General features: G+C 46.2%; 1 protein-coding gene across 1 annotated transcript in view; it reads left to right on the top strand.

The window, feature by feature from the left end:
• Positions 1-20,686, top strand: part of Crtc3 (CREB regulated transcription coactivator 3) — a 124,868-nt gene extending 104,182 nt beyond the window's left edge. The window contains exons 9-16 of the mRNA XM_010621251.2: positions 1,543-1,628; positions 4,156-4,205; positions 9,369-9,586; positions 12,438-12,736; positions 15,791-15,991; positions 16,086-16,166; positions 17,814-17,916; positions 18,384-20,686. Coding sequence (XP_010619553.1) covers positions 1,543-1,628; positions 4,156-4,205; positions 9,369-9,586; positions 12,438-12,736; positions 15,791-15,991; positions 16,086-16,166; positions 17,814-17,916; positions 18,384-18,592 — 1,247 coding nt within the window. The 3' untranslated portion in view covers positions 18,593-20,686. The remainder of the gene's footprint in view (positions 1-1,542; positions 1,629-4,155; positions 4,206-9,368; positions 9,587-12,437; positions 12,737-15,790; positions 15,992-16,085; positions 16,167-17,813; positions 17,917-18,383) is intronic.
• Positions 20,687-26,483: the final 5,797 nt, after the last annotated feature.

Below are 26,483 nucleotides of genomic sequence, written 5' to 3'. Positions count from 1 at the left end.
CTGAGCTATACCCCGCCAGAGCATTTTTCTCTCCATGGTCAACCATTATGTTGGTTTGGGCAGACTCAGTGCCTATTACTCTTATCTCCATTCTGAGGAGTCAGCTGTAGGGTCTGCATTTCCAAGGCTCATGTGTGCACATGCACGTGCGCGTGGGCGCACACACACACACACACACACACACACACACCCATGACAAGTGAAACAAAGGCTTTGCCTGCATGGAACTTGCGTTTCTGAAGCAGTTTTTATTAATGATTAGACAACAGATAACATTGAAACCCAACAAAATGTTGACAGAATAGGGTCTTTAAAAGAGAGTGATTTGGGTCAGGATGTAGCTCAGTGATAGAGCAAGTGATTCTCTAGGCGCTGTCTTCCATTCTCGCTAATGGAGAACAAAGAATGGTTTGATGGTCAGGACTGAGCGATGCGAAGGCACATTGAGAGCCTGGACAGTGTGGCCCAAGTAACACTTATCAGAATGGTGCTGGGACAGTTACCATGAAGAACATTGTGTTGTGCTCTTAAAGTGCTACCGGAGAAACTGTCCCCCCATCCACATTTCATTCCAGGAGTCCACAGTTGCAGTTGTAGTCCATGTTTTATTTACATTGACAGTAAACTTACTTTAGAGCATTTGTTTCAAGCCCCTTTTTCAGAATTTACTCTGAAGTTCTGTTCCATAGTTTTAAGTGATTTCTCCCCATGTGGGGCAAGTACAAAGACAGTCATGACAGTCACAATGGTGCTACATGGTCCCTGGGCCCTAATAGTGTTCCTAGATCTGCACAGTCTCTGTGTCTGGTGCCAAATTCCTTCCTGACATTAGATTCAGCCCTTGTCTTCTGGTTCATCTCTGAGAACAAAAGCTTTCACACATTTGTGGATCAGCTCAGCATCCATGTTTAACCTGAGTGTTAAAGCAGAAAGCCAGATTGTTCGGCAGTGTTGAGAGACGCTGGGGCCCCTCTCTGCTGTCTAGCTTTAGATCCACTGGGTTGTCAGTTCATCTTTATTCCCTATTCTCATCCATCCCCAAGCAGTTCCACCAGGGCTTCCATCTGCTCACCTCATTCTCCTTTGTCCCCTCCCTCCTTGGATCTCCTAGATCGCTATGCATCTCCTTGCTCCAGTTTGCAAGTGAAAAGCACTGCTTTGTTCATAGCTGATCACAACTTCCTCTGTCTCTAAGCCCTGTTCTTATTTTCTGCTCCGTTGGAATGCGCTTTTCTGTGCCTCCAAAAGGCTGCCTGAGTGCCAAGGCTCCTGAGTCTCCCTGGGTTCTTGCTACCCTAACCACCACACTGCAGGACCCATGGCTCTCCTGGGCATCTGTGTTGTTGCCCTTAGGCCTAGGCTAGGTTATAAATTCCTTATGTGTTTAATCCATGTCTTACTCATCTCTGCATCCACACCATGGTGCTCAAAACACCTTCCCAACAATCAATAAATGTTTCTAAGTAAATTATTTTTACACAGATCATTTATTTGGCCAAAGGTAAGATTGCTTCCTTATAATACTGCTTTCTCCTCCTTTAGTAGTGTCATTCCCTGGCCCGTTGAAAGAAGAGAATCTATTAAATGTCCCGAAGCCACTGCCAAAGCAACTATTGGAGACCAAGGAGGTGGGTGAGCATTCACAATGTGCTTGTTCCTGGTCATTTGCAGGTGGAGGTGGTTGTCAAATCCTGCAGAGGCAGAAACAGAACTGGGAAAAGGGGAAGAGAGGATTTGTCAGGGGACAGAGATAGGAAAAATATACTAGGGAACAATGTTTATAGTAAAAATGATCGCAGTTGTGTTGATGAATTAGTACAGTGATCTCTCAACTTCCTGATTTTCATGTAAATTTACTCATTCAAAAGAAAAAACAGTTAAGCTCCCGCATCTTACTCATATCATTAAAACTAAAAGCTGGTTTCAAGTCATAGGCAGATTTCTCCATCTTGAATCTACCACCTATCGGTGTCCAGCTTCTGCCCAGAATTACTGGTGTACCAGACACACCTGTTGTATATTTTTACATCAAAGGCCTTTGACCCAGAGTCCTCTGAGAATCAGTAATGAGCCGTCTGTTTTGCTGTGATTTCTGTGAGCCTTTGGGGTTTTCATCTTCAACTGAGCTGACTTCACCTGGCTCTCTGTAAACATCCCTGCCATGGACAATAGGGAGAGGGAGCCCATCTTTCCTTAGGGGAGCTTAGCTGAGGGAAAAGTCCTCTGTCTCAGCCCTTGCTCTGTTGCAGTTGCTGATGTTATCTGTGGATTTAACTGACCCACCTTAAGAATCCCTTGGATTTTGCTGCATTTTCCTCCACCAAGTCTACCAGAGTTTGATAGCATTCAGTGATCTTAGAGGGTTTTATTTTAAATAAAAGCAAGATGTTTAAGAGCTAATAAAAAACTATAGTGTATGTTTAAATTTTTAAAAATCAATATAGTAAAAGATATATTGCCATTAATCTCCCTCAAAATATATACCCTCACTCTGATCACACTTATCCCTCATGCTTGGCACTTTCTTTTTTATTGTTTGTTTCTGTTTTGTTTTATGTGAGACAGGCCTTTTCTGTATAATCCAGGCTAGCCTTGAACTGACTATATATAGAGGCTGGCCTTGAACTCACAGGAATCCTCCTGCCTCAGCCTCCTGAGTGCTGGGATTATAGGCATGCACCACCACTCCCAGCTTCATTCTTGCCACTTTCTGAAGCAGTTCTGGAAGTCCTCTTTCATGAGTGTCTTTGTGAGGTATTTCCAAAATACAGTGAATGCTGTTGCCAAATGCTAGCGTCCAACAGAAAGGCAGACTCATAAAAACATGACTGTGTGTCCTCAGCCACCTTATTCACCAGATCTGGCACTGTGTCACTTCTGGCTCAAAGTTAATATGATCATGGAAGATAAACATTTTGAATTGATTCAGAACATTGAGGCAGGCATGACAGTGTAACTAAAGACACTCAGGAAAGAGAATTTCCACAGTTGCTTTAAGAAGTGGCAAGAACGGTGGGATAAGTATTCTGAGAGGGAGAGGATTTTGAGAGAGATTAATAGCAATATATCTTTTACTGTAATTTTATTTTTAAAATGTTTTTGGTTTTTTGAGACAGGCTCTTGCTATGTAGTTCAGGCTTGCTTTGAACTCACTGTGTAGCCCAGGCTGGCCTCAAATTTGCAGTGATCCTCCTGCCTCAGCCTCAGACTCCCAAGTACTGGGATTACAGGTGTGCCCCCACCACACCCAGCTTTTACTGTTATTTAAAAAAATTTTAAACACTCACCATTTTTTCAGATCCTGGCTTATTTGGTATTTTATCTTTTAGGAAATCAAGAGCCGATTGCAAATTCACATATTAAAGGGTATGAGAAGCAGCTATGCCATATGTCTTCAGAGGCGTCTATCGGAGGATGTCTTCTCCTGCAGAGGGTGCTGCACCCACACTCCCCGAGTGTGTGTGTGTGTGTTTAGGGGCCTGCACTCTTTATGGAGAGGAGCTCCCCTTCCTCTGTTCTTGTGAATTTAAAGTACTTGCTCCTGCCTCTCCTCAAGTTTATGTTCTAATTGAACTATTCATTTTCTTTGGCATCCATTTCCTCTCTTTCTTTATTATGCTTTTCTCTTTCCTTCTTTTGCTCTCAGGACAATTGAAAAAGGAATGTTTATTTTAAAACCCCATTAAAAAACAAAACAAAACAAAAGGTCAGCAGGGTGGTGCACACCTGTAATCGCAGCACTCGGGAGGCTGAGGCAGGAGGATCACTGTGAGTTCAAGACCAGCCTGGGATACATAGTGAGTTCCAGGTCAATCTCAACTACATAGTGAGACCCAGTCTCACAAAAACCAAAAAACAAACAAAAAACTCCATACTTAAAAACACTGGCCTGTTTTGAAGGAAATAATACTCATCTAGAAGAAAAAGCAATAAAGCATCGATTAAAATAATCTATGGTTATACTTCCCTTATGCTGGGAAGGTTAAGAGTTTTCCAGGTCTCCTCAGAACCTACATGACTGCTCTGTGAGAACACTGCAGCTGTGAGCTGACCTCGCTGTCGCCCATGGAGGCTTCGTGATTCCTGTGAAGACTCTTCTCAAAATCTGAATTTGGCCATCAGTGAGTAAACCTCTCTTTCTTTGTTTCTTCCCAGATCCAGTCCCTGTCAGGGCGCCCTCGATCCTGTGATGTCACAGGTAGCAAGTAAGTAATGCTCTTTCTACTGCAGGTTTCCCTGAGAGTAGAATTTACTGCTTTGTCCCTGAGCTCTGAGAACCGTGACCTTCTCTGTGTGACCCTCTCTAAAAACAGCTGCTGGCTTTTGGTACTCAAATTTCATGTATTTAAAGTAATTCAGTTACATAACTGCAATAGTGAAAGAAAACCCACCATAAATATGTTTGAGAATAACACCACTGACTCTGGACAAATGCAAAACTCACCTGGTAGAGCAGAAGTGTGCAGTGGTCCTCAGCTGACAGGTTGGACAGAGGAGGACAGCGTCCATTAACCCAGCAGTTGGTTATGTAGAAGTTGAGAGAGTTTCTGAGAATGTGTTTCATGTCACTGAATTGTGTGCATAAAAATAGTTGAGATAGTAGATTTTACAGTATGCATGAGATGTGATTGAAAATATATTTGAAAGTTTTTATGATAATAAAAGACATTTCTGTTAGTCCTCCTCAAAATACTTCCCTTTGCTTCGAACACACTGATCCCATCGTTCTTGCCACTTTCCGAAGCAGCTCTGGAGGTCCCCTTCTTGGCTGTCTTTAGTGCACTGTTATGGTTGCCTCAGTGTCCTGAATCGATTGAAAAATGTTTACTTTTCATGGCCACTTTGACTTTGAGGAAGGGCCAGAGGTGGCATGTGTCAGATCTAGTGAATAAAGTCAGTGACTGTTTTTACAAGCCTGCCTTTCTGTTGGATGGCTCTTGGCAGTATATTTTCAGTCACACCTCGTAAGGACATGAAGGAAAGAGGACTTCCAGAGCTGTTTCAGAAAGTGGCAAGAGCGATGGGATGAGAGTGCTCACAGTGAGGAAGAGTAGCTTGATGGGGATTAATGATGATGTGTCTTTTACTGTAATAAATGTTTTAAAATTTATATTTTCCATATATTTCAATCACACTGCATATATTTTACTGTATTTTTAATGGAAGATTAATAGGGAGATTTGCAATATTAAAAAAAAGTTTCTGTGACACCACTAATTATTTAATGGATTTCATAGTATATAACCTTATTCCCTAAAAGCTTTTGTGATAGCTTATAGAAATATGTATAATATTTGTAAAAAAATGAAAAATGAAGTTGGTGAGAAAGTTGAGAGGGGAAAGAATAAGGAGTGAAAGAGGAAGTGTCAGACACAGAGGAGGCCACTGTGCACCTCAGTGATGACACAGCACATAGCTGCTCAGCTGCCTCTGCCATCACAGCCAGATAGAAGAGCCCCCTGCCGCAGTCTTCACAGAGGACCCTGGGGACTTCCTGGGTAACTTACTCAGAGAGCCTATGCCAGCTCAGAGAAGAGTTAAGTCTTCCCCGTGTGAAACATTTGAAAATGGTACCCTTGTGTGACCTGGCTTGGCCTGAGCACCCATTGTAGATGGTCTGCGGGTGAGCTAGGTGGATTCAGGCCATGCTCCTTACGAGTTTTTCTCATCAGTGTGTTCAGGGCACTCCCTACTGAGTACCTGCCACACAGACATTCTTTTTGGCTGGTTAAACATAAACTCAGGTAATTACCAGCATACTGAGTTGAGAAGAGAGTTGACCTCATCAAAAGTAGGAGAGCCTGCTGGGCACACGCAGGACAGGGAGAGTAGCTCAACCATGGGTCCAGGCACTTCCCACAGATGGGCCAGGGTTTCCAAGAAGCAGGTTTGGCTGAGTCCTCACAAATGCTCTGGGCCCCAAGGGCCCACTGCTACTGAGACCTGGGCTGCAATATATTAACCCTGGAGAATTTGAAAGCCAGTATTTTTTAGATAAAGATAATTGCTTTCTTGTTCTTCCGTTAGAGCTGGCATGGCATTCGATGACTCTTATTCCTGCAAATATTTATTAGCCCCTTAATTCTAGGTGCTGGGTAGAACAGTGAACAAGACATATTGAGTCCCTGCTTGCAAGGAGCTCATGTTCCAGGGGAGCCAGATTGGCAAGGACGAGCCAAGCAATGAAGTGTGTGTCATATGTGAACAAAAAGGAGAGAAAGCGGACAGACAATGGATGTTGAGGAAGCATTTCTGACAGGATGGCCTCTGACCAGAATCACGGATGAAGCGAGGGGAAGAGGGTTTCAGGTGGAGGGAAGGGCAAGTGTAAAAGACCAGCTGGCAGAGCAGTCTGGAGAAATAGCTCAGAGGGTGCTCAGAGAAGGTGAGATCATCCAAGGGTTTAGAACAGGAATAACGAACATTCCCTGCCTTTTTCAGATCCAGTAGATGCTAACAATGTTTGCAGAGTGAATGTTGTATTTTCTTCAACTACAGAGAAGTTGTTTTGCTTCTTACTAATAATCTAGCTCACATTGGCCACATCATATTTCTGTCCTCACTCTGCCGCTGGATACACCATTTGTTGCCTTCTTCCTCCCTCCCATAGCCTTCATTTCTACCTCAATGGCCTGAGGTCCATCTTCTCTCAGGACACCCTCTGCTGTCAGTGAGCAGCTCTGGGGTCTCAATTTCATTTTTCAAGTGCTTGAACTTTCCATAACCCAGTTCCATGACCCAGCTATCTGAAAGACCACATTTATATCCAGTTTTTCTACAACCAAAACTACCCTCCTTCCCACCCCTCTCTTGTTACCCTGTTTCTCACCACCTCTGCAGTTAGCTCAGCCCTCTTTCCTTTTACCCCAGGAACAGAGGCTGTGAGGAGGCACATTCAGCCTTCTCTGCCACTGGGTGTCCTCTTGCTACCCTCTCCTCCCTCTTGGGAACAGAAAGGGCCATCCTCTCTATCATCTGCTTCCCTGCTGGCCTTGCTGAGGCCTCTCTCCAGTGCTTAGCCTTCCCTCTGGGGTCTAGAATTGTCAGCCTTCTTTTTAAAGAAATTTTTTAATTGCCTATCATTGCAGATTGATTGCGTGATTGATTGATTTGGGGGGTTACTGGGGATTGAACTTGGGACCTTGTGCTTGCAAGGCAGGCGGCAGAACCACTGAACCAAATCCCGGCCCTCAGCCCTCTTTTGAAAGAATACTCCTGAGTGCTGCCCAATATCTACCTCTGCTGTTCCCTTGAAATGTCCATCCCTTACTCTAGGACTTAGCTGAGTCAGCAATATCCATACTGTTTATCATTCTGTGTGGAAAAACCCCAAGTGTCTGAAATTGAGTTTGAGTTTTTCCCCATCCCCTGCCTCGCTTCTGGTCCTCTATGCCCCCAGCATCATTCTGGAGCCCTCTGTAGATTCTCTAGAGTCCATCCTGCCTCCTGTCCCTGTGCTCTCCTGGCATCTCATTGACAGCATTGTCACAGCTTATCTCTCTGCCTTCAGGCTCTCCTCCTTTCCCCTACATCTGGGAGCCACCCTCCCCTAAGTAAGACTGGGTTCATCTTCCCTACTTCCCACCTTCCCCCGCCTTCCTGTCCCTGAACCTTCCTGTCTCAGCTGCAGGTGCTCCCTGCTTCCCTAGGCAAACCGGGTGACTTCCAACTCCCTGTTTGGCTCAGGCTGTAAACACTGCCTCATGCAATTCTCAGCCTGATTACCTGAAGTCTGCAGCCCTCACTCTGAGCTCAGCTGTCCTCAGGAAATCTCCTCTGGTCAGCTGCTCACCCCTCCACATCCATATACCCAGCCTAAGTCATATGGCAGTGTAAGTTGTATTCTTTGTGGCTCCGTCTCCTGTTGCTTCTGATTTTCAGAAAGGCCTAGTTGCAGTTGGGGATGTCCTCATGCATGATGTTCCGACCAAAGGTCTTCCATGGATTCGCCCTCCCTGTCCCATCCTCCTCCTCTTCGAGATACCACTCTCTCTTCCTGGACCTTTCCTGGGCCACTGCAAGAGCCTGCTGATCAGTGCTTCCTCCTCTGTTTCTGCTCCTATAAGCACCCGCCACATAGTATCATTTCTCAAGTGACCTCCTTTTCCTCTTCTTGGGCCCCCTCTTTGCTACAGTCCGTGCCCCAGACTCTTCATGATGGCCTGTTATCTTCCCTTGTGGTTCTTCACCTGCCTGCCTCTCCTTCCCTACACTCTGCCCTGGTCTCTGACACCTCACATCCTCAGCATGTCCTTGACAAAGACTTATCTCCCTATCCATCCTGACAATGATGCTGTTTTCGTGCTCCCAGTGTCACTTTACCTCCTGTTTGTACCTGCTCCTCATCAGACCTGCCACATTGCCATTGCTGGCTCATCCTTTCTGCCTCTGCTGCCTGTCTGTGAGCTGTGATTAAGGCTTTGGGGCCCTGCCCTGTAGAGGGACTGGCTCCAAAGGGCCAGGGGGACCCTCGATGCATATTCCCTAGACCTGTGAGTAGCCAGGTGTAGGCAGAGCTTGGCCATCTAGCTCAGAAAAGCTCCATGTGTGCCCTGCAGAGCAGAGCAGGCATGGCGCAAAGAGAGGGTTTGTGGATGGTGGGCTGGGCTACCCTCCTGTATGTTCTCACACAGGAGCCCCAGACATCTAGGAAGTCCATGTTTGAACCTAGTCTGCCAATCTGTTAGGAAATTGTGATCTGTCAAAACACACACAGAGAACAAAGTTCATTTATGGGTTTCTTGTTTTGATTTGTAACTCTAAAAATGAAATAGATGGTCCCGGGCCTCTATCTTCAAGTCCTAAGGGCAGGCCTGGTGGAGAATGTGTGAATATGGTACCTGCTCTGTGCTTCTCCTTGCCACATCTTTAGCAGTAGCCTCAGGCCTGGCACATGGTGACTGCCCAACAGGTTTTGATAAATGCATGACAATGTGTTTCTTTCATTTTCAAGTTTATGAAAACTGTATTTAAAACAGTCTATTTGGAAGGAATCTAGTTGCCCAGAGATGACTTTTTTTATCTTTTTGATGGGAAAATAATTCAGAAATCCGCAAAAAGAACTGTATAAATAAGAAGCAATGCCACACATTTAACAGATACTTTTGCATCAGTAATCTAATCTGGTCTTGAAAATATTCCTGTAAAGCAGCCATAGGTAACATGATCAGTTCAGTTTAGCAGTTCAGAAATTGTATTTCAGAGATATTCAACCAACCAACTAGGTTCTCAGAAGAAGGGAGAGCAGAGCCTATATTAGGACTCTAAATTTTGATATCCACTGCTCTAATTTGATAAAGAAAAGGTACTGCTCTTTTCCCAAAAACCAAGTGCATTGTGAAAAGTAGGTTCATCTTTCTGTTTTCCAGTGCGCTCCCCCATAATGGGCAAAACATAGGCCTCTCACCCTTTCTGGGGACCCTGAACACAGGAGGATCGTTACCAGATCTGACCAACCTCCATTGCTCGGCGCCTGTGCCAGCCTCTCTGGACCCCAGTGGCCACCTCCTGGGCAGCATGAGTGTGGGAAACAGTGTGGGCAACCTCCCTGCTGCCATGACTCACCTAGGGTTAAGAAGTTCCTCTGGTAAGTGTCTCCACTTAGGAAGGGCCTTCCCTGCTTGCTTCATCACTGGTGACCTCAGCTCTGTGGACTGTTCAGTGCATCATTGAAATGAGAGTGCCTGTATCTTAATTAGAGAGACTCTGGTACCTTCTGTTCCATTTGATAAACTCCAGGACACAAGCCCATGCATCTCCAGGATTTAGGGAAGATTTAGGAGTCAAGAAATAAGTGTAGGCCAGACATGGTGGCATACACCTCTAATCCCAGCACTCTGGGAGGCTGAGGCAGGAGGATCAAAAATTCAGGCCCATCCTGGGCAACTTAGTGGGAACGTGTGTCAAAATAAAAATAAGAAAGGACAGAAGATGTAGCTGAGTATACCGGCCCTGAGTTCAATCTCCAGTACAAAAAAAAGAGCATTTTATACTGGCTGAACAATATTCGTAACTCTTATCAGTGTATTGTGGTATCTCCCTACATCCCTCCAGTTTCCCATGGTGGATTTCCAAAGAGGGGATTTTGAATTTTGGAAAATTTCTAATGCATGTGATGAAAATGTTTATACTTAATACATTTGTATTAAGTAGAAATCTGCTACTGTTCAGAATTATTCAAGTGCTTAAAGATGGAGCCTTAGTTATAGCACAGTGCTGTGTGGGTGTCTCTGTACAGATTGTCCACAGCTCACACCTCATGGTTGGCCTGAAACCACCAGATGCTCTTGTCCTGTCAGGTAGTAATGGTCCCTGCACTCCCAGCAGTACACTCCTGGCCCTGGCCCTAATGGTACTGCTGGGATGTGTGCTGGGAAGGTGTCCCAGGGATGGTCATTAGGTTAGGGTGTGTCTTCTTGTCTCCACCCTGGGCTCGACAAGACTTGTCCACATAGATCAGAACTTGCCTACCACATGGAACAGTGTCATTGGGAGGTTCTATGAAGGCAGTGACACTGCCACTGTCCAACATAAATTTTAGGTTTGCAAAACTGATTTCAGAGATCACTTTTATTTGCATTTTGGGTTTTTCCCTTCATTTTATTGTCTTTAGTAATAAGCAAGTTTTTTCATGCACTGAATCTGGGTTTTGACTTTTAGAAAGGAAGACGTGTTTATGCAAATGTACTAGTGCTGTATTGGTCCAGAGCATTTCAGAGAATGTATTTTGGGGGACCCAGGATGCTCTCTGAGGGAAGGCACAGTCTCTCAGCTCTGGGTTTACTTGGCTTGTTTCCTAACAGAAACTCTTGAAGCCTTCGGGGTTTCTGGATCCAGAGCCTGGATGATCACCCTTTTGGATGAACTCTTAGTAAATGAGAATACTAAGGGTCATGGAAACTGTACAAGCCACAGTTCTAGAAGGATCTTGAAGAAGATGGTATTTTCTGTTATGGGCTTTGATACTTTGCTTCCAGCTGAAAATCTCCTGTTTAATCATTGGCTGTTCTCTTCCTCAAAAAAGCATCATTTTGTCCAGAAGGTAGCAGAACTAACATCACATTTTTATAGTTTATGCATTCCTAAAATGAATGATATCTAGGGCTGGGGATTTAGCTCAGTGGTTCCGCCGCCTGCCTTGCAAGTTAAGGACCTGAGTTTGATCCCCAGTACCAAACAAACAAACTGAATGGTATCTATATTTTTTAAAAAGATATTTAAACTTTCTTTCTGAATTTAAAAATCACATCTAAATTCAGATCTCTAGCTCTAATTATTATTTGAGCTAATCACATGTCTGATCTTTTTCATGAATTTTTAGATGGTAGGATAACTGCTAGGATTTCATCGTAACCATCTTCCTACCTTAAAAAAAATTGCCAGCCTGCCAGGTGTGGTAGCACATGCCTGTAATCCCAGCACTTGGGAGGCTGAGACAGGAAGATTGCCGTGAGTTCAAGGCCAGCCTGGGCTACATAGTAAGACCCTGTCCCAGGGGGAGGGTTGGGGTGGGGGGTAAAAAAAAAGTGCCAGCTAAACTGCTTGATTTTATAATTTCTTCATTTTTTTAAAAAATAACTTTTATCAAGTACTTCATTTTTGAAAAACAAATACAAAACTACTAACAATTTTGCTCGCTCCAGCTGCTGGTGCAAAAATTATGAGTTGAACATTAAAACATGGCTGTTGCCAGTTGATATATATGCAGCATCAGCAGCATTTTTCCTTCATGGGGTGAAGCTGCCATAGTCCAGGCCTTGTGCCAGTAGGGCACAGCAGGGAACAGGACAGGGACCCTTTTCCAAACTTTATTGCTCAGCCAAGATTAACTCCCTCCTGGCCCCCAAAGAAACAAGAGATCATCAAAAACTTTCTTGTCTCCCAGTTGGAATAGACTGTGATGAACAGTTCCCAGGAGCCCAGAAACCAAACAGAGGGAACCTGGGTGGGAGATAGGAGGAAGTGCCTCTTCCTGTGACTCCTTGGTGTGCAAAGGGTATTTAAGGGCTTCCTGAAGCCACAGTTCTCAATGAAAGGATGTCCTCCAAGGCAGCAGAGAACCCAGACATTGTGTCTGGGACAAAGACATTTAGGGGCTCTGGCCCTGGGCTCCCTTCAGTGAGTGAACCTGGGCACACAGAACATTTGTCTCTGCTACCCACTGCTTGCCTACCCAGCATCACTACCCCAGTGGTTGTTTCTACACCCTATTCTTTGGAAACAGTAATACTCATCTTGCTTCCTGCTAGATCCTTGGTGTGAGTGCATCTTCTCACACTGGTTTATCAGGGACATATCCAGTTAGGAGATTGCCCCAAGAGCTCCGTTACATACAGCATCACTATCACATGTGAATAGTAGGGTGTTTTCTTTCACTTTTGGATAGCAGAAGATTGGTATGAAACTGACAAGTAACTTGTGAATGTATTGTCTTCCAGGTCTGCAGGGATCTCGGAGTAACCCCTCCATCCAAGCGACGCTCAATAAGATAGCGCTTTCCTCTTCCCTAAATAGCCACCCACAGACATCTGTCGCCAGTGTGTCTGCTCTGCACCCTTCGCTGCGTCTGTTTTCCCTTAGCAACCCGTCTCTTCCCACCACAAACCTGAGTGGCCCCTCGCGGCGCCGGCAGCCTCCTGTCAGCCCTCTCACACTCTCTCCCAGCCCAGAAGCACATCAAGGCTTCAGCAGACATTTCTCTTCCACCAGCCCACTGAACCCGTATCCTGCCTCCCAGGTAAACACAGACACACACGCCACAGCATCTGGGGGTTGCTTCCCTTCTCTGGGCTGCTTTGGATTAGGTCCATTATTACACTAAGAGAGAACAGAAGTGTGAATAATTCAGAATGCATTATGGATTGTCTAATAGCAGATTTGTGATGTGGATTACTCTTAAGCAAATACTGAACAGTTTGCAGTCACCAGCCTGTGAACTTGGGGTGGAATGTAGGGATTCAATCCAGATATGTCTAAGATAGCTAAGGGAAACCAGGTTAGGATTTCTAAGTTGGTATGGAAAATCAATTATTAACTCTCTAACTACATTAAGCCACAGGGGAAAGCCAAAGAAAACATTTAGTATCTTCCTGAAGCTTTGATAGTGGATTAGACCTCTTCCCTAATTACCACTACATATTTGAGGAACAATACTTTTATTGTTCATAAAATACTAAGAATAATGAGGACTATAGCTCAATAAAAGGAGTAAATGAAGTCTGCTCAGAAAGAGACACATTTTAAAGTCCTAAGTCCATTATAGGAATACAGGAAGCTGGGTATGGTGGCACGCCTGTAATCCCAGCCCTTGGAAGGCTGAGGCAGGGGAATCACAGCAAGTTAAAAGCCAGCCTCAGCTACATTGTGAGTTTAAGGCCAGCCTGACCTATATAACAAAATCCTGTCTCAAAAAAAAAAACAAAAACCAAGATTTGAAGCTAGGCATTGGTAGCATACTGCTATAATCCTAGCACTCTGGACACTGGGTCAGAATTATGAGTTCAAGCTTAACCTAAATAGCTTAGCAAGACCCTGTCTTGAAAGACTAAAAAGGTCTGGGGAAGAAGCTGAGTGCAAAGGCCTTGAATTCAATTCTCAGTACCACCCAAAAGAAAGAAAGAAAGAGAAAGAAATATAGAAGTTCAAATGAAACATTTTGACTAGTTAACTTTGTTTTTATTCTAGACTCTTAGAGAGGTTCCCCTTACCATATCATCAATGAATATATTTTTACCCTGTTGGCCATACGCTAGATGCATTAGACCATTAGGGACCATTAGGAACTACTCACCACTTCACTGTAAATGAGTAATGATTTAGAAGAAGGAGGGATTTAAAAGGTCTCCTTTGTTAGTCACTCTTTTCCAATTTGGCTGTGGGATCTTGACTGTATGAGTCATTTCTTTTGGGGGGGGAATTTTGTAATTGTTTTTTAAAGTTTCTTTCTATGTTGTTGAATTGCCTTTAGTTTTATTTTGCAAGACTATTTTTTAAGATACTAAAGTTTTCTTGCTTTCTAGCTACATTTTAAGGAGACTGTATGTGTAGACACTGCCCTCTTGCAGATGTTTTCATTTTTTTATTTAATATTCAGATTTTTAAAAATAATGTTATTATGCATATAGTTAAAAGGGAAAGGGCTGGGGATTTAGCTCAGTGGTTCTGCTACCTGCCTCATAATCTCAAGGTCCTGAGTTTGATCTAAGGGACTTGTATAAGAGCTGTCTTCCTCTCTTCAGTGAACCATATTTTGCAGGCCTAGAGATTGCTGCTTTCAATCTTTCTGGCTGACTCTTGGCATAACCATGTTAATCTGTACTTATTTTGCTCTAGATTTTTGGTGTTGGGCATTATCCAATGATATCCTACCATTGAAGATCAGGACTTAGTTTTCTTTTATCTCTCCTACCCCCCCCACCATACACACACACACACACACACACACACACACACACACACACACTTCCTACTTACCCTCTTGTATTATAATTTGGGTTAGAACAATACTCAGTGCTTAGTGTTTCTGTGATTAAAATATAGTCAAGAGTTGAATCATATAGTATGTTATGAATTAACAAAGTGAACATTTTCTTTCCTCCTAGGAGTTAGTAAGATGCCTTACGTTTTTTTTTTTTTGTTACTTTGATTTTTTTGGTACTGATCAAACTTGGGACCTTGTGCTTGCAAGGTAGGCAGCGGAACCACTGAGCTAAATCTTCCTGGCCCTTGTGTGTGTGTGTGTGTGTGTGTGTGTGTGTGTGTGTGTGTGTTTGTGTGTAGTTCTAGGGATTGAACCTAGGGCCTTCACACATAGCTACATCCCTGTTCTTTTTTTTTTGTTTTGAGACAGACTCTAAGTCACTAAATTGACCAGGGCAGGCTCAGACTCAAAATCCTCCTGCCTCAGCCTCAGAGACTGCTGGGATTACAGGTGTAAGCCACCTTGCTGAGCTCCCTGGGGAACTTCAGGCTGGCTCATATCCCTGAGAACACAGGTGTCTAAACCTGGATATATATCTGGATTCTAGCATTGTAGCTGAACTAGGAACGAAGGTAGAGCTTTCAAGATCTGATAGTGAGAATTCTTGTAAACCCTGTATTTTTCAGTAGAAAACCTCACCCTGTGGGTCCACAGACCCTGACCTTTTATTCTCTGTTGGCCAACTCTGCAGACTCCTGAAAGGTGGCTAGGAGGGCAGAGTGGGGACACAGCAGCATAAGCAAAGTGAGGACTCTGCAGGGCCAGCTGCCATATGGGCCCTCCTGGTTTTGTGTCACCCCCCCTGCCTGCACTCCCCAACACCAGAGACCTTCAGGGATGCAGCAATGGCACTCAGATTGCCAGCTTAGCTGTTTTCCAAATCTTGTTGCCATTTTCTTCCCTCCCGCTAACTTTGTTCTTGTGTTGTCTGTCATTTAGTGTTACTTATTATTTTAATGTTGTATATTAATGTTTATTGCTTAAGGTTGCTTTAGTGTGTTTTTTCAGTAAGGTTTGGGGAGATAGTGCAGCTAAGAGCCTTTTTCAACCTTCTATCTAACTAGAAATCATGGCTTTAAAAACAAAACATAATCTTCACTGAGAAAATAGAGGAAATTGGTAAAATTGGCATATTCCCTTTTGGTTTTTAAAGACAATAAAAATGTTACTGAATGGGAAATGTTTTGTGGGTAAATAAGATCTGAGACCCACTTTGAGGAGCAGACTTAGGCTTTTCTCATACCATGGCATTTCCTGACCCAGAGGGCTTACTGCAAGCCCTCAAAATTCATTGGTGGTTTTCTTTTACAGATGGTATCCTCAGAGCAAAGCCCACTGTCCTTCCTGACCTCTGAAGCACAAGCCCAAGTATCCCCACCACCCCCCTACCCCACATCCCAGGAGCTCCCGCAGCCCCTCCTGCCGCAGCTCCGCTCCCAGGAGCACCCTGCTCCACAGCCCCAGGCTGCCTCGTCCCTGCCCCAGTCAGACTTCCAGCTTCTCCCATCCCAGGTGAGTCCCTGCGGAATGTCAATCAGTAAGGAAAGCATGCAGACTTCACTCTGGGTTCCAAGTTAAATGGTCCCCTCCCTCTTCTTCTTTGTAGGGCACATCTTTGACCAACTTCTTCCCAGACTTGGGCTTTGACCAGCAGTCTGTGAGGCCAGGCCCAGCCTTTCCCCCACAGGTAGGTGATTGCCTCTGCCCGCCCTTCCTTGGTGCCCTAGCCTACCTCTTAACCTAAACTGCTGGCCCTGGCTGTTGTATCACATGTCAGGCCTCAGAGAGTTGCTGCTTGAACCAGTATTGGGAAACTGATGACTAGTGATAGAGTTGTAGAGTCCCCAGTTCTGAAAGGACCATAGTGGCTCCTTCTGTTGAGGAAACTGAGGCACAGAGGGGGCAGTGCCTGGCTCTGGCAATGGAGTTAGAAAGTGGGGATTGGTGCAACCAGCTCAGTGTGAGGCCCCTAGGATGGCTCAGTCCAGGAGTGGATAGGGGACCATTCCTTCTGGAAGATTTCTTTTTTGGGGGGTACCCAGGATTGAACTCAGGACCTTATGCTTTACAGGCAGATGTGGTGCCCCTGACCTGCATCCCCAGCGAAGATATTTTCATTCAGTCACTTTTTTTTTGCTTCTCTCTATCACTGTTTGTAGTATCCCTAGATTGTGTAGTGTTTAGTAAGTGTGTATTAGGCTCCAGGATGAAGAGTGAAGGCAGGGTTGGACAGTTTCCAGAGCTTAATAATAGTAAAACAAATAAAGATAACTACAGTGGCACCTTAGTTCACGAACCTAGTTCCTTCCACAATTCTGGAAAAGATGGCCGGCCAGGTTTGTTTGTGTAGGAAAGATGGCCACAATCATGTTCATCACCTGATGCAGTATTTGCAAACAAAGAATTTTGCCAAGTGCTTCTGTTTGTGAACCTTCATTGTTCACAAACAAAAGTGTTCATGAACCGAGGGACCGCTGTATTTCCTGTTTACCATGATGAAGGCTTCGGGTGAGAACCAGTAGTCCTTGCCTCCCTAGTATTTTTGTGTTTTGTTTTGGTTTGGTTTGGTTTTTTGTGGCACTGGGGATGGAACCCAGGTCTTGTGTATGCCAAGCAAGCACTCTGCCAGTGAGCCACATCCCAGCTCTGCCTCCCTGTTTTCTGAAGAGCCTATTTCAGTCTAGGTGAGAATCATCATATCCCTGTAACTCTTTCTTTTAAGACATTTTCTTTAAACATTTTTGTTGCAGAATTAATTTCAGGAAACGTATCTAAAATAGACCTTAGGGCCAGGGATTTAGCTCATTGGTGCCACCACCTGCCTCATAAGCACAAAGACCTGAGTTCAATCCCTGGTACAAAAAAAAAAAAATCTTAGTTCTATCCCATCCTCACAGAGGCTTTATCCTAGAGAGGCACTGGCCCGAGGTCCCTTCCCCTGATGTGACAAAGAAAAGCTTCTGCATGTTCATTTTTCCAGAAACCAGAGAGGAAAAGAGGTCATCGAGCCCTTGACCACAGATGGAGCCTTTGAAGGGTTCTCACAGATGGTAGTTGGCACCAGCCTTGGTAAGGCTGAGGAGACAGGGTGCTGGAGACTCAGGGCTGCAGACCATGACACTAGGGTCTTTTGGGATCCTGTAGCAGCTGGGTAGTATGGACTGGGAAAAGCTACCCATGGTATAAACTTTGAAGGTGGAGTCTGTGGCCTGACAGGACTATCTTGCCTGCATTGTTGTGATAGCAGAGTACAATGGAGCTCTAGAAAGAAGGGAGTCCCCCTCTCTTCAGAAGCAGAGGCTTTTCCTTACAGTGTGACCTTTGATGCTTCCAGGTACCCCTGGCACAGCAAGGTCACCGAGAAGCACAGGACTCATTTCACTTGAGACCAAACCCATATTCCAACTGTGGGAACTTCCCAAATGCCATCATGACTGGTAAGTGCGGATTGCCCTTAGCTTCTCCACCAATTACACTGATGTGTTGTTACACTCATCCTTATAAAACAATTTGAACCACATCACATTATAATAAAGCCAAAAGGGAAAGTCCCCTGGCTCAGCTTTACTTCCTATGATGCAAGTGATTGGCCCCGGAGACCATGAGGTGGTAGGGCAAGGGCCTGGAGGTCAGAATGCTTCTGCAGTGTTTAGTCCCAGGTGATTGACAACCATTGCAAAGGAGAAAGCCTGCAAACACTGGCAGTTGTAGAACTGAGGGTCCAGAATGTGGACTCCAGGTCAAGAACTACAGGCCTGAGTATAGTGGGGACACAGGGCCACCATTCTGACTGGGAAGAGGACAACATAGTGTTCTGGGGATTGCTGTTTGGAACTCTTGTAGTAGCCTCAGGACCTCACACCTCTTAATCAGCCCTGTTCTCCATTCTTGCTGCTCCTTTCAGAAGATTCGAGCACCAACCTGTTCAAAGACCTCAGCAACACACTGGCAGGCATGCCTGAGGTCAGCCTGAACATGGACACTGCGTTTCCACTTGAAGAGGAGCTCCAGATTGAACCCCTGAGCCTAGACGGACTCAACATGCTAAGTGACTCCAGCATGGGTCTGCTCGATCCCTCTGTGGAAGAGACATTTCGAGCTGACCGATTGTGAACAGGAGGCCACAGAAGGAAGATTTCTGAAGTTTCCAGCCAAACTAGAGTGGAATAGAGTGGAGCCAGTGACCTCCTAGGACTTTAGTTATCTCCATAAGAAGGCACCCATTCCTCAGCTCCAGGCTTTCATGTGGTCCCATCTCAGACGCCATGGCTTCTCTAGACACAGAGCTGTGTCCTGCTTCTTGGGCCTGCGCATACATTGTGTCGCTGCTCTGGAGCTTCTGGGGAACTGGAAAGCTTGTTCCCTGAGGCTTCCATCTCTTTACTGGCCATTTAGTCAGTCTGTGTGTAAAAGTAGAGAATCTCACATAACAGGAGGCTGAGGTAGCTGTGTGTTGTGCTGAGAACCACTGATCTCAGTCTGCACTGAGGACAGCCTGGTGTGGGAGGTTGCTGGGGCCATGGGCCTCAGAGCTGTCTCAGTATCATGTAACGGTACTGGAGCACCACACTGCCTTCTCTGATCCGGCCATGAAGGCAAGGTACCTTCCAGCTGGTGGACATTCCAGGGCTCAGCTCAGAGCCATGCCAGCAAGCCGGGCTCTGTCAGATGCCTTACTTACCATATGAAGAAGTTTAACCAAGCCAAGGATGGGCTTCAGTCAGGCAAACTGAACTCTATGGTTTGTTTTCTACCAGTCTGTAATCTCTTTTCTGCTGCTTTATACCTTTTCCTTAAGGACAGGAGGAAAAGGAAGACTATTTTATTCAGTCACTGAAAAAGTCCCCTGACAAAGGTTAAGCCTGAGAAGAACTGTGCTCCTTCTCAGAAGCTGGGGAACAAACGAAGGGGCACCACAGGTAGCCCAAAGACACAGGGGACAAATACCAGACAAGCACAAGCCTCCCTGCGGGCCAGCCGGGGGCATCCCCAGCACTGAGCTCCTGCTTTGTGAAGTGGGAGTTTCTTATAGCCCTGCCTGACCACAAGCTCCCAGAGAGCAGAGACTGTGCCTTATTCCTCACCAAGCCCCTAGCACCTAACAAGTGCCTGGCATGGAAACCATGCTACATAACTGCATGCTGAGTGTACATGTGTGTGAATGAGTCTGCCCGGCTGCGAGGTGATCTTTTGAGCTTAGCTTTCCTAATGCTGGTGCCTGTACTCAAGTCACCATTCACTTTAATATGCTTCTAACACTAGATGGCTAGGTCCACAGGAGATGAGCACCTTCTCCTTGGGGTTCTGCTCCATGGCAGTAGGCAGGAATTGTCTCCTGAGTGGATCCAGAGTGGCTGAGTAAACCCAGGCCTCTCAAGGGCTGGCACCTGCAGGATCCTCATGAGACCTCCATCTCGGCTCCCTCTCACATTCATGCTTTGCTCTAAATTGCTTTAAATAGAGATTTGTCCTGTGAGGTTGGAACAGTAAGTTTATAGTAAACGAAGGCCTAATTCACAGAACTATCATTACTCATTAATGCCTTATCATACAGTAGTATGAGCAGATTTCCAGCAATGCCTGCCTCTGTGAACTGAGTTTGGGAGCAGAGCCCATGGTGCCCAGCAGCCCTGCCGAGAGGAGCCAGGCACTGAGGAGGATGCAGGGTAGGGAGGCCAGAAGGATGGGGAGTGCATGCTAGAGCCTTTGTACCCAAGGCTGTGTGAGGAGCCAACCCCTGGGCCATGGAAAGGGAGTCTGTTCCTGTCCCAGCTGTGATCTCGCCAGCCCTTGCCTGTTCTCTGCTGTCTTGAGAGGGCTGACCTCTGACCTTTCCAGAAAATCCATGGTGCATTACTATACCTTCCTCAGGACCCAAGAACTCCTATCTGCCTGTTTGCCCGAGTTTCTGCTGTTGAGTTAGGAGGTCCTACTAGAGTCCTCCTTGCCTGATTTCCGCCCAGGCAGGAGCTGTTGGCCTTTCTTGAAAGTCTTACTTTCAGCTGCGCTAGACACCTCCATGCTTGAGATCCCAGAGTGGGGCAACTCTGTTACAGTAAAAGGGCCTTTCAGTTGGGATGCTACCCAGCACCCCGGTGTGCCAACAGCAGCCACCTCCCGTGTCAGTGGCCCCTGAAATGGAATGTTGCTGGTCAGGTGCCAGTGTTGTGAGAATTTTTTTTTTTTTTTTTTGGAAAGCAAGTCCCAGCATAATCCACTCTTTGCATAGTGCCTTACTTACCCTTGGGGACTATTGTGTCACATCCCAGTCTGCTTAGCACAGCAACCCTGCCTCCCCCCAACCCCCACTCCCAACCCAAGACCCACAGGAGGAGCTGCACTGTCCTGGAGTGTTCTGCAGGGGACCGGAAGGGTAGGTGTCCTGGTGGTGAGGAGGACAATGTGGCTTAGCACTGAACTGAATTGGCTTCTGGGCCTCTCCATCTGTTGTTTTCTTGTAAAGGTTTTGGGCATTATACAGCCCACCTTGCTGGCTGGATTTGACGACACACCAGGGACAATGTCACCCTGCTTTGGGCTTAAGCCTGTGCTCACTTCTGCTTTTGGAACTAACCAGCCATGGTCCTCAGCATTGTAAGTGGCTCCAGACTTCAGAAAAGGCTATTTTTAAATATTTCATTTTGCCACAAGAAATCAGTTTTGTTACTCTCATTTATTAGCAGTTAAATAGCATCAAACTAAATGCCTCTCTGTGTTTCCATTTCATTTTTCTCTATTGTGGTTTTGAAGACACAGGGTGTTAGGGGAAGCCTGTCCTGATAACATCAGGATCGCCATCACTTCTCCTTTGCCCTGTTTCATTTCTAAGTCTGGTGTGTGTTACCTGAGTGGAGACGTTGTGTATCCAAGTCCATGTGTGTGTCAGAAGAACTTCCGTCCTGACTCTCCACGACTCTTCTGATTTGTGTGCAAATGGTTCCAAGCCAGCAGGTCTCCACTGCTTTGTGATTGGGACCATCACAGCAACAAATCAGACTTCCTGCCAATGTCCTAACTCCCAGGGACCCTTGTTAAACAATATTTAAAGATTGGATTTTGTATAAAGTAGCTTCCAAGTTTTATAATGCATCATTTTACATCTTTCATAATTAAAAGCAGCACAGTAAAATGTGTCTACAGTCAGTGTCCTTCTTTGGCCCCCGTGGGCAAAGAATAGGTGGGGAGCATCTCTTACTGGCTTCTCTGTTTACCACACACATGATACACACAGATCCTTTGTGACAGGTGCCAAGGACAGAGGGCACCCTAGAGGCTCTTACTGTGCTGCCTCCCCCAGCCAGCACCCTACAGACCCTTCCAGCAGGGATCTGGCATCATACCAGGGCTTGTCAGAGCATCCCTGGAAAGCCCACCTCTTACCCTGATGTCTGGAGCTCTGGCTTCTACTCTGGTCCACGTACACCCTATTTGGCCCAACTGTGAATTCTGTCCCAGCATGATGGTCCTGCGTCATGCCCTCACACCTTAGCTTCCCCAACAGGCGGGAAAAGCCCTGCAACCCCTCCCTGCCCACTCACCTAGTCACCTCCTGCCCTGCTGGCCACTCCCCCTCCCCTCCCCCCTCAGTCTACTCTGGGCTGCTGATGTCTCCTCTCTGGCTCAGCAATTCCAAGCCATCATGCAGCTCTCATGCCTCACCTGCTCCCTCCTCTCCCCTGTAACTTGCCTGACTCTGTTTCTCTCACTTTTCAGGTGTCCCTGTGATCGAATCTTCCTCAAGCCTTCTGCTTAGCCCTCCCATTATTGCACCTCATTCTCCCTCCCCCAAAACAAGCCCAGGCAACCTTCTCTCAACCCTGGCTTCTCCTTTCCTAGGAGAGAACTTGTGTTTGCTCCATCCTCCTCCCTTCCTGCCCACCCATCTGTCAGTACACCCTTCTGTCCAGCTTCATTCTGAACTTTCCAGGCCCTGTGTGATTTCATTCCCTGCCCTGCTCGGCCCTGCCCTGACACGGGAGCCCTCTGTCCATCCCCTTTCTCACAAAGCCTCTTGTTCTACCACTCAGGGTACACGTCTCCTGGCGTACCCTCTCCGGTTTCTCATGTAGTTCCCCAGGCTGGTCACCCTCTTGGCCTCATCCCTCCTGCATGTCAGCTCATGCTCAGCCCCACTCCATCCGCCTGCCGTCACCTCACATATCTGCCCTGGACTGTGCTGGACCCTTGGCTCCTATATCCCAGGCTCTGGCCTGTTCTCTCTCTCGGAGTCAGGGTTGCTAGAGAGAGAGCATCCTCCACACTCTACCCTCACTCCTTAAGTCCAGAGCAAGTCCTGGATGACCCCTCTGACCCATATTCTGGCCCTGTGGAGACTCTTACTCGACTCCCTCCTCTTTGGCCCTCCCCGAGGAATTAACAGGGACCAGTTTCAATCTCTGTGCCTCAATGTCCTCCTCTCTAGAATGGGACAATAAGCACGCTCATGTGCTAGGAGGTGTTGGGAGGGTGAGATGAATGTGATTATACCCAGCACATACTTGAAAAATGTCATTATTTTAACTATTATCTGCCACATGGATCTGTCATACTTTCTAAGACAGTGTCCACCAATCCTTGGAAATTCTGAATTTCTGTTGTGCTTTGAAATGCCAAGTCTTAGTACAGGGAGAAATGCTTTGAATGAATTTTATTTTGGTTCTGTTTGCTTACTGAGTGCAATCCTTGATGCAAGTATGGAAATCAAGGTTTACTGGGGCTGTGTCCCAGTGTGAGCACTAGATGGAGCTGAGGCTGTAAGAGTGGCTCTCGGGGCCCAGAAACAGCCAGCCAGCTGCCTGACCCTCCTGCGCAGTGGCTTGGGTGGCAGTGGTGGTGGTGAGAATTAAATCCTTTGACCCCCATGGGCTATCAAAACACTGCATGTTGCATGTCCGTCATAGCAACCCAAAAGCAAGGCCCAGCAAGGATGACTTCTCAGGCCTGCAGGTGAGGAAATAGGCCTGGAGGTCCACCACTGGACCCGGAGGCCTAAGGCTCCAAGGGCTACTGACCTGCAGCTTCTCCACTTTCCACCGCCCAACCCCACAAGGTTCAGAAATGCATCCAGAGGCATTTGGGGGGGCTCACTGTTGCCTCCAACCCAGGCCAGTTGTGAGCTAAGCTGTGCCCTCACCCTGGGCCGTAGAGCCAGTCCGGGAGCAGGCCCAGGGGCCCAGCTGCTACCTAGATGGGCCGCCCAAGTGAGGTGGGAGCCTGGCAAAGGAGCATCTTTTTTCTCTTCTCCAGAAATATATTTTAACTTTTTAAAAAGGACTTTTCTTTTATAAAAAAAAGTACATGCTCATTATAAGAAATGTGACACTACACAGTTCCAAAGACAAAATTTTCAAGTGATCCAGAAACCCAGAACCCCACAGAAAAATCCGGGAGGCACCCAGAGAACATCGGTGTACATAGAAGAGCACAGCTCAGGCAGCTGCTTGGAAATGGTCGAAAAATGAGCTCATACAATACCTGCTCTTTAGAAAAGGGATTTAAACAAAAGAATGAAAGGAAACAAAAATGTACGTCACTAAAGAACTTGCCAAGCCACAAATAATTACACTGTCACTTATGTGTCTGAATTATTTCTCTGAAAGAAAGAAAAATAGTAAGTGGCTGGATTTGTGCTTTCGGCCTCGGCTACAGGTGGCATCTCTTGACACCCCATTTGGGATGAGGAAATGAGCTCACTGCCACTTCCCATTTCCTTCCCTCCTAAATTTTGTGAGTTTGCATTTTTACATTGTCCGCATTTACACTACTTACATCCTGTCCCGTAACCCTCGTTCCCACCATTGTTTAGCTTCGGTTCTGTGTGTGGATTTGCTCGCCTGCTTTCCCATCCCAGAGTTCCTTCATTCCTCCTCAGTGCCTCGGCTCATCACCGTGGAATCTTCCAGCAAGGCTGAGCTGCTCGTGCCAGGGGTGTGCAGCGCAGGGCAGCCCGAAGTGCAGTGAGCAGCTGGGCCGTGAAGCGGACTCTGTGCCCTGTGGGACTGACACCTCGCAGTACAATTACATGCGAAAAATCTAGCTCTTGGCCTCATATTTGGTGAGTAGATATTTAGAATTTGGAAACAAAGAAAATGAGTGTTCACGCTGCATCTTTGTGACAGCAGTGCTCGCGGCCCTTCCTATCCTCACTGGGAAAAATCCCACTTCTCAGGCCTACATCAAATGACACCTCTATGAAGCCTGCTGTAGGTTTGGATTCCTTTGAGGCTCATAGTTACTGCCTCCACTCGTACTATGGGAAGAGTAGACCAGTGGCCACCCTCCCAACCCCCAGATGGTGATTATCCCACAATCTTCGCACATCTCCAGCCCGTTTGTTTATTTGTTTGTTTGTTTTGGTTTTTTTAGATAGGGCTCATTATATAATTAAGACTGACCTGGAACTCACTATGTAGCCCAAGCCAGTCTTGAACTCACAGTGATCCTCCTGCCTCAGCCTCCTGAGTGCTGGAATTACAGGCATGTGCCACCACGCCCAGCTCGAGCCTTTTTAAAATTTTTATTTTGAGACAAGGTCCTGTGAAGTTGCCCAGGCTGGGCTTGAACTTCTGATCCTCCTACCTCAGCCTTCTAGGTTACTGGGATCACAGACATACACCACCACACAGGAATTCTTCTTGGTCTTTTTAAAAGTGATTTTTCTGTCAGCTGCTCTTGCTGTCCCCATCTGTTCAGTGTCCCAAACCAAGGGGAGGTACCTGCAGGCTGTGCCAAATCCAACACCTCCATCCTGGTGCCTTTGCTCTGGGCTCTGCTCATGACTTGTTCTGGCCATTGAGGTGTTTGGAGACAAGACCTGCGCAAGGCGTTGCAGCACAGCCTCTCCTTGTGTGCTTCTGCTGTCACCTTAAGCAGAACTGCCCCAGGGTAGCCCATGGTTTCAGAAGAGATGAGACAGGACAGACCTCAAGATAGCCTGTGCCCAGGAACCAATCCAGCCAGGGTCCACTGGAACTGTTAGGGCTACTTAGGCAGTCAGACACCTGAGCTGGAAACAAGCACTTTAGAACTACATGGCCATCTGTTATCTAGCACTGCTGTCATAGACAGGTGGCAGAGACACCTCTGTCTGTTTCCTCTGCACTTGAAATGCACATGGCTTTGTTTTCTTTCTTTCTTTTTGGTACCAGGGATCAAACTCGAGACCTTGCGTTTGCGAGGTAGGCAGCAGCACCACTGAGCTAAATCCCTGGCCCCTGGCTTTGCTTTTTTAACTGCACAGCTGATTCTGCTGCAGAGTCTGCCTCCTCCCTGTTGTATGAGCAACTTGAGGCATTGCCTGTGCCTGGTTTGTTCTGACTCCTGGCACCCCTGTCTTTCCCTGTCATTCTTTCCTCCTGTGTCTTCCCCAGGACAACCCAGTCTGAGGAAGAGACCAGGGAGCCACTTCAGGGCTCATCACTACCGGGGTACCTGGGAGCCTCAGGAACCAAATGGCAGCTTCCCAGTAATGCATGAAAACAGGGAGGAGACCTGTTTTAGTACAGCAGTTTCCCCCTGTTCACCATATGTTCCTAAATGTCCCAGGACCGTGGGCAGTCCTGCACCTATCTATACATACTAGGCACAGTAAGAGATTAATATAGCAATAAATAATAGAAAAATCATAACAATGTACTATAATACAATTATAATTTAAGAATCATAGATGGATGAGCAGAACAGCACCTGCCTACAGTCTTAGCTATTTGGGAAGCTGAGGAAGGAGAATTGCTAGATCTCGGGAGTTTGGGGCCAGCTTAGGCAACAAAGAAGGGCCCTGTTTCCAAAAAATTATTTTTAATTGTTCATTTCTGGAATTGTCCATTGAGTATTGTTGGACCATGGTTAACCACAAGTTACTAAAACAATGAAAAATAGAACCACAGAGAGAGGAGGACTGCTTTTGCCCATGGGGTGTCACAGGAGAAAACCAAAATTTTTGTCCAAATATGAACAGAGAGTCTGGAGCAATGGTAACCTCTCTGGGAAACCTACTTCCTAAGTA

Source organism: Fukomys damarensis, unplaced genomic scaffold, assembly GCF_012274545.1.
Source record: "Fukomys damarensis isolate Sample0158 unplaced genomic scaffold, DMR_v1.0_HiC HiC_scaffold_7, whole genome shotgun sequence".
Taxonomy (NCBI): Eukaryota; Metazoa; Chordata; class Mammalia; order Rodentia; family Bathyergidae; genus Fukomys; species Fukomys damarensis.
The sequence above is the reverse complement of the archived record's forward strand: the minus strand, read 5'-3'. Positions and strand labels throughout refer to the sequence as shown.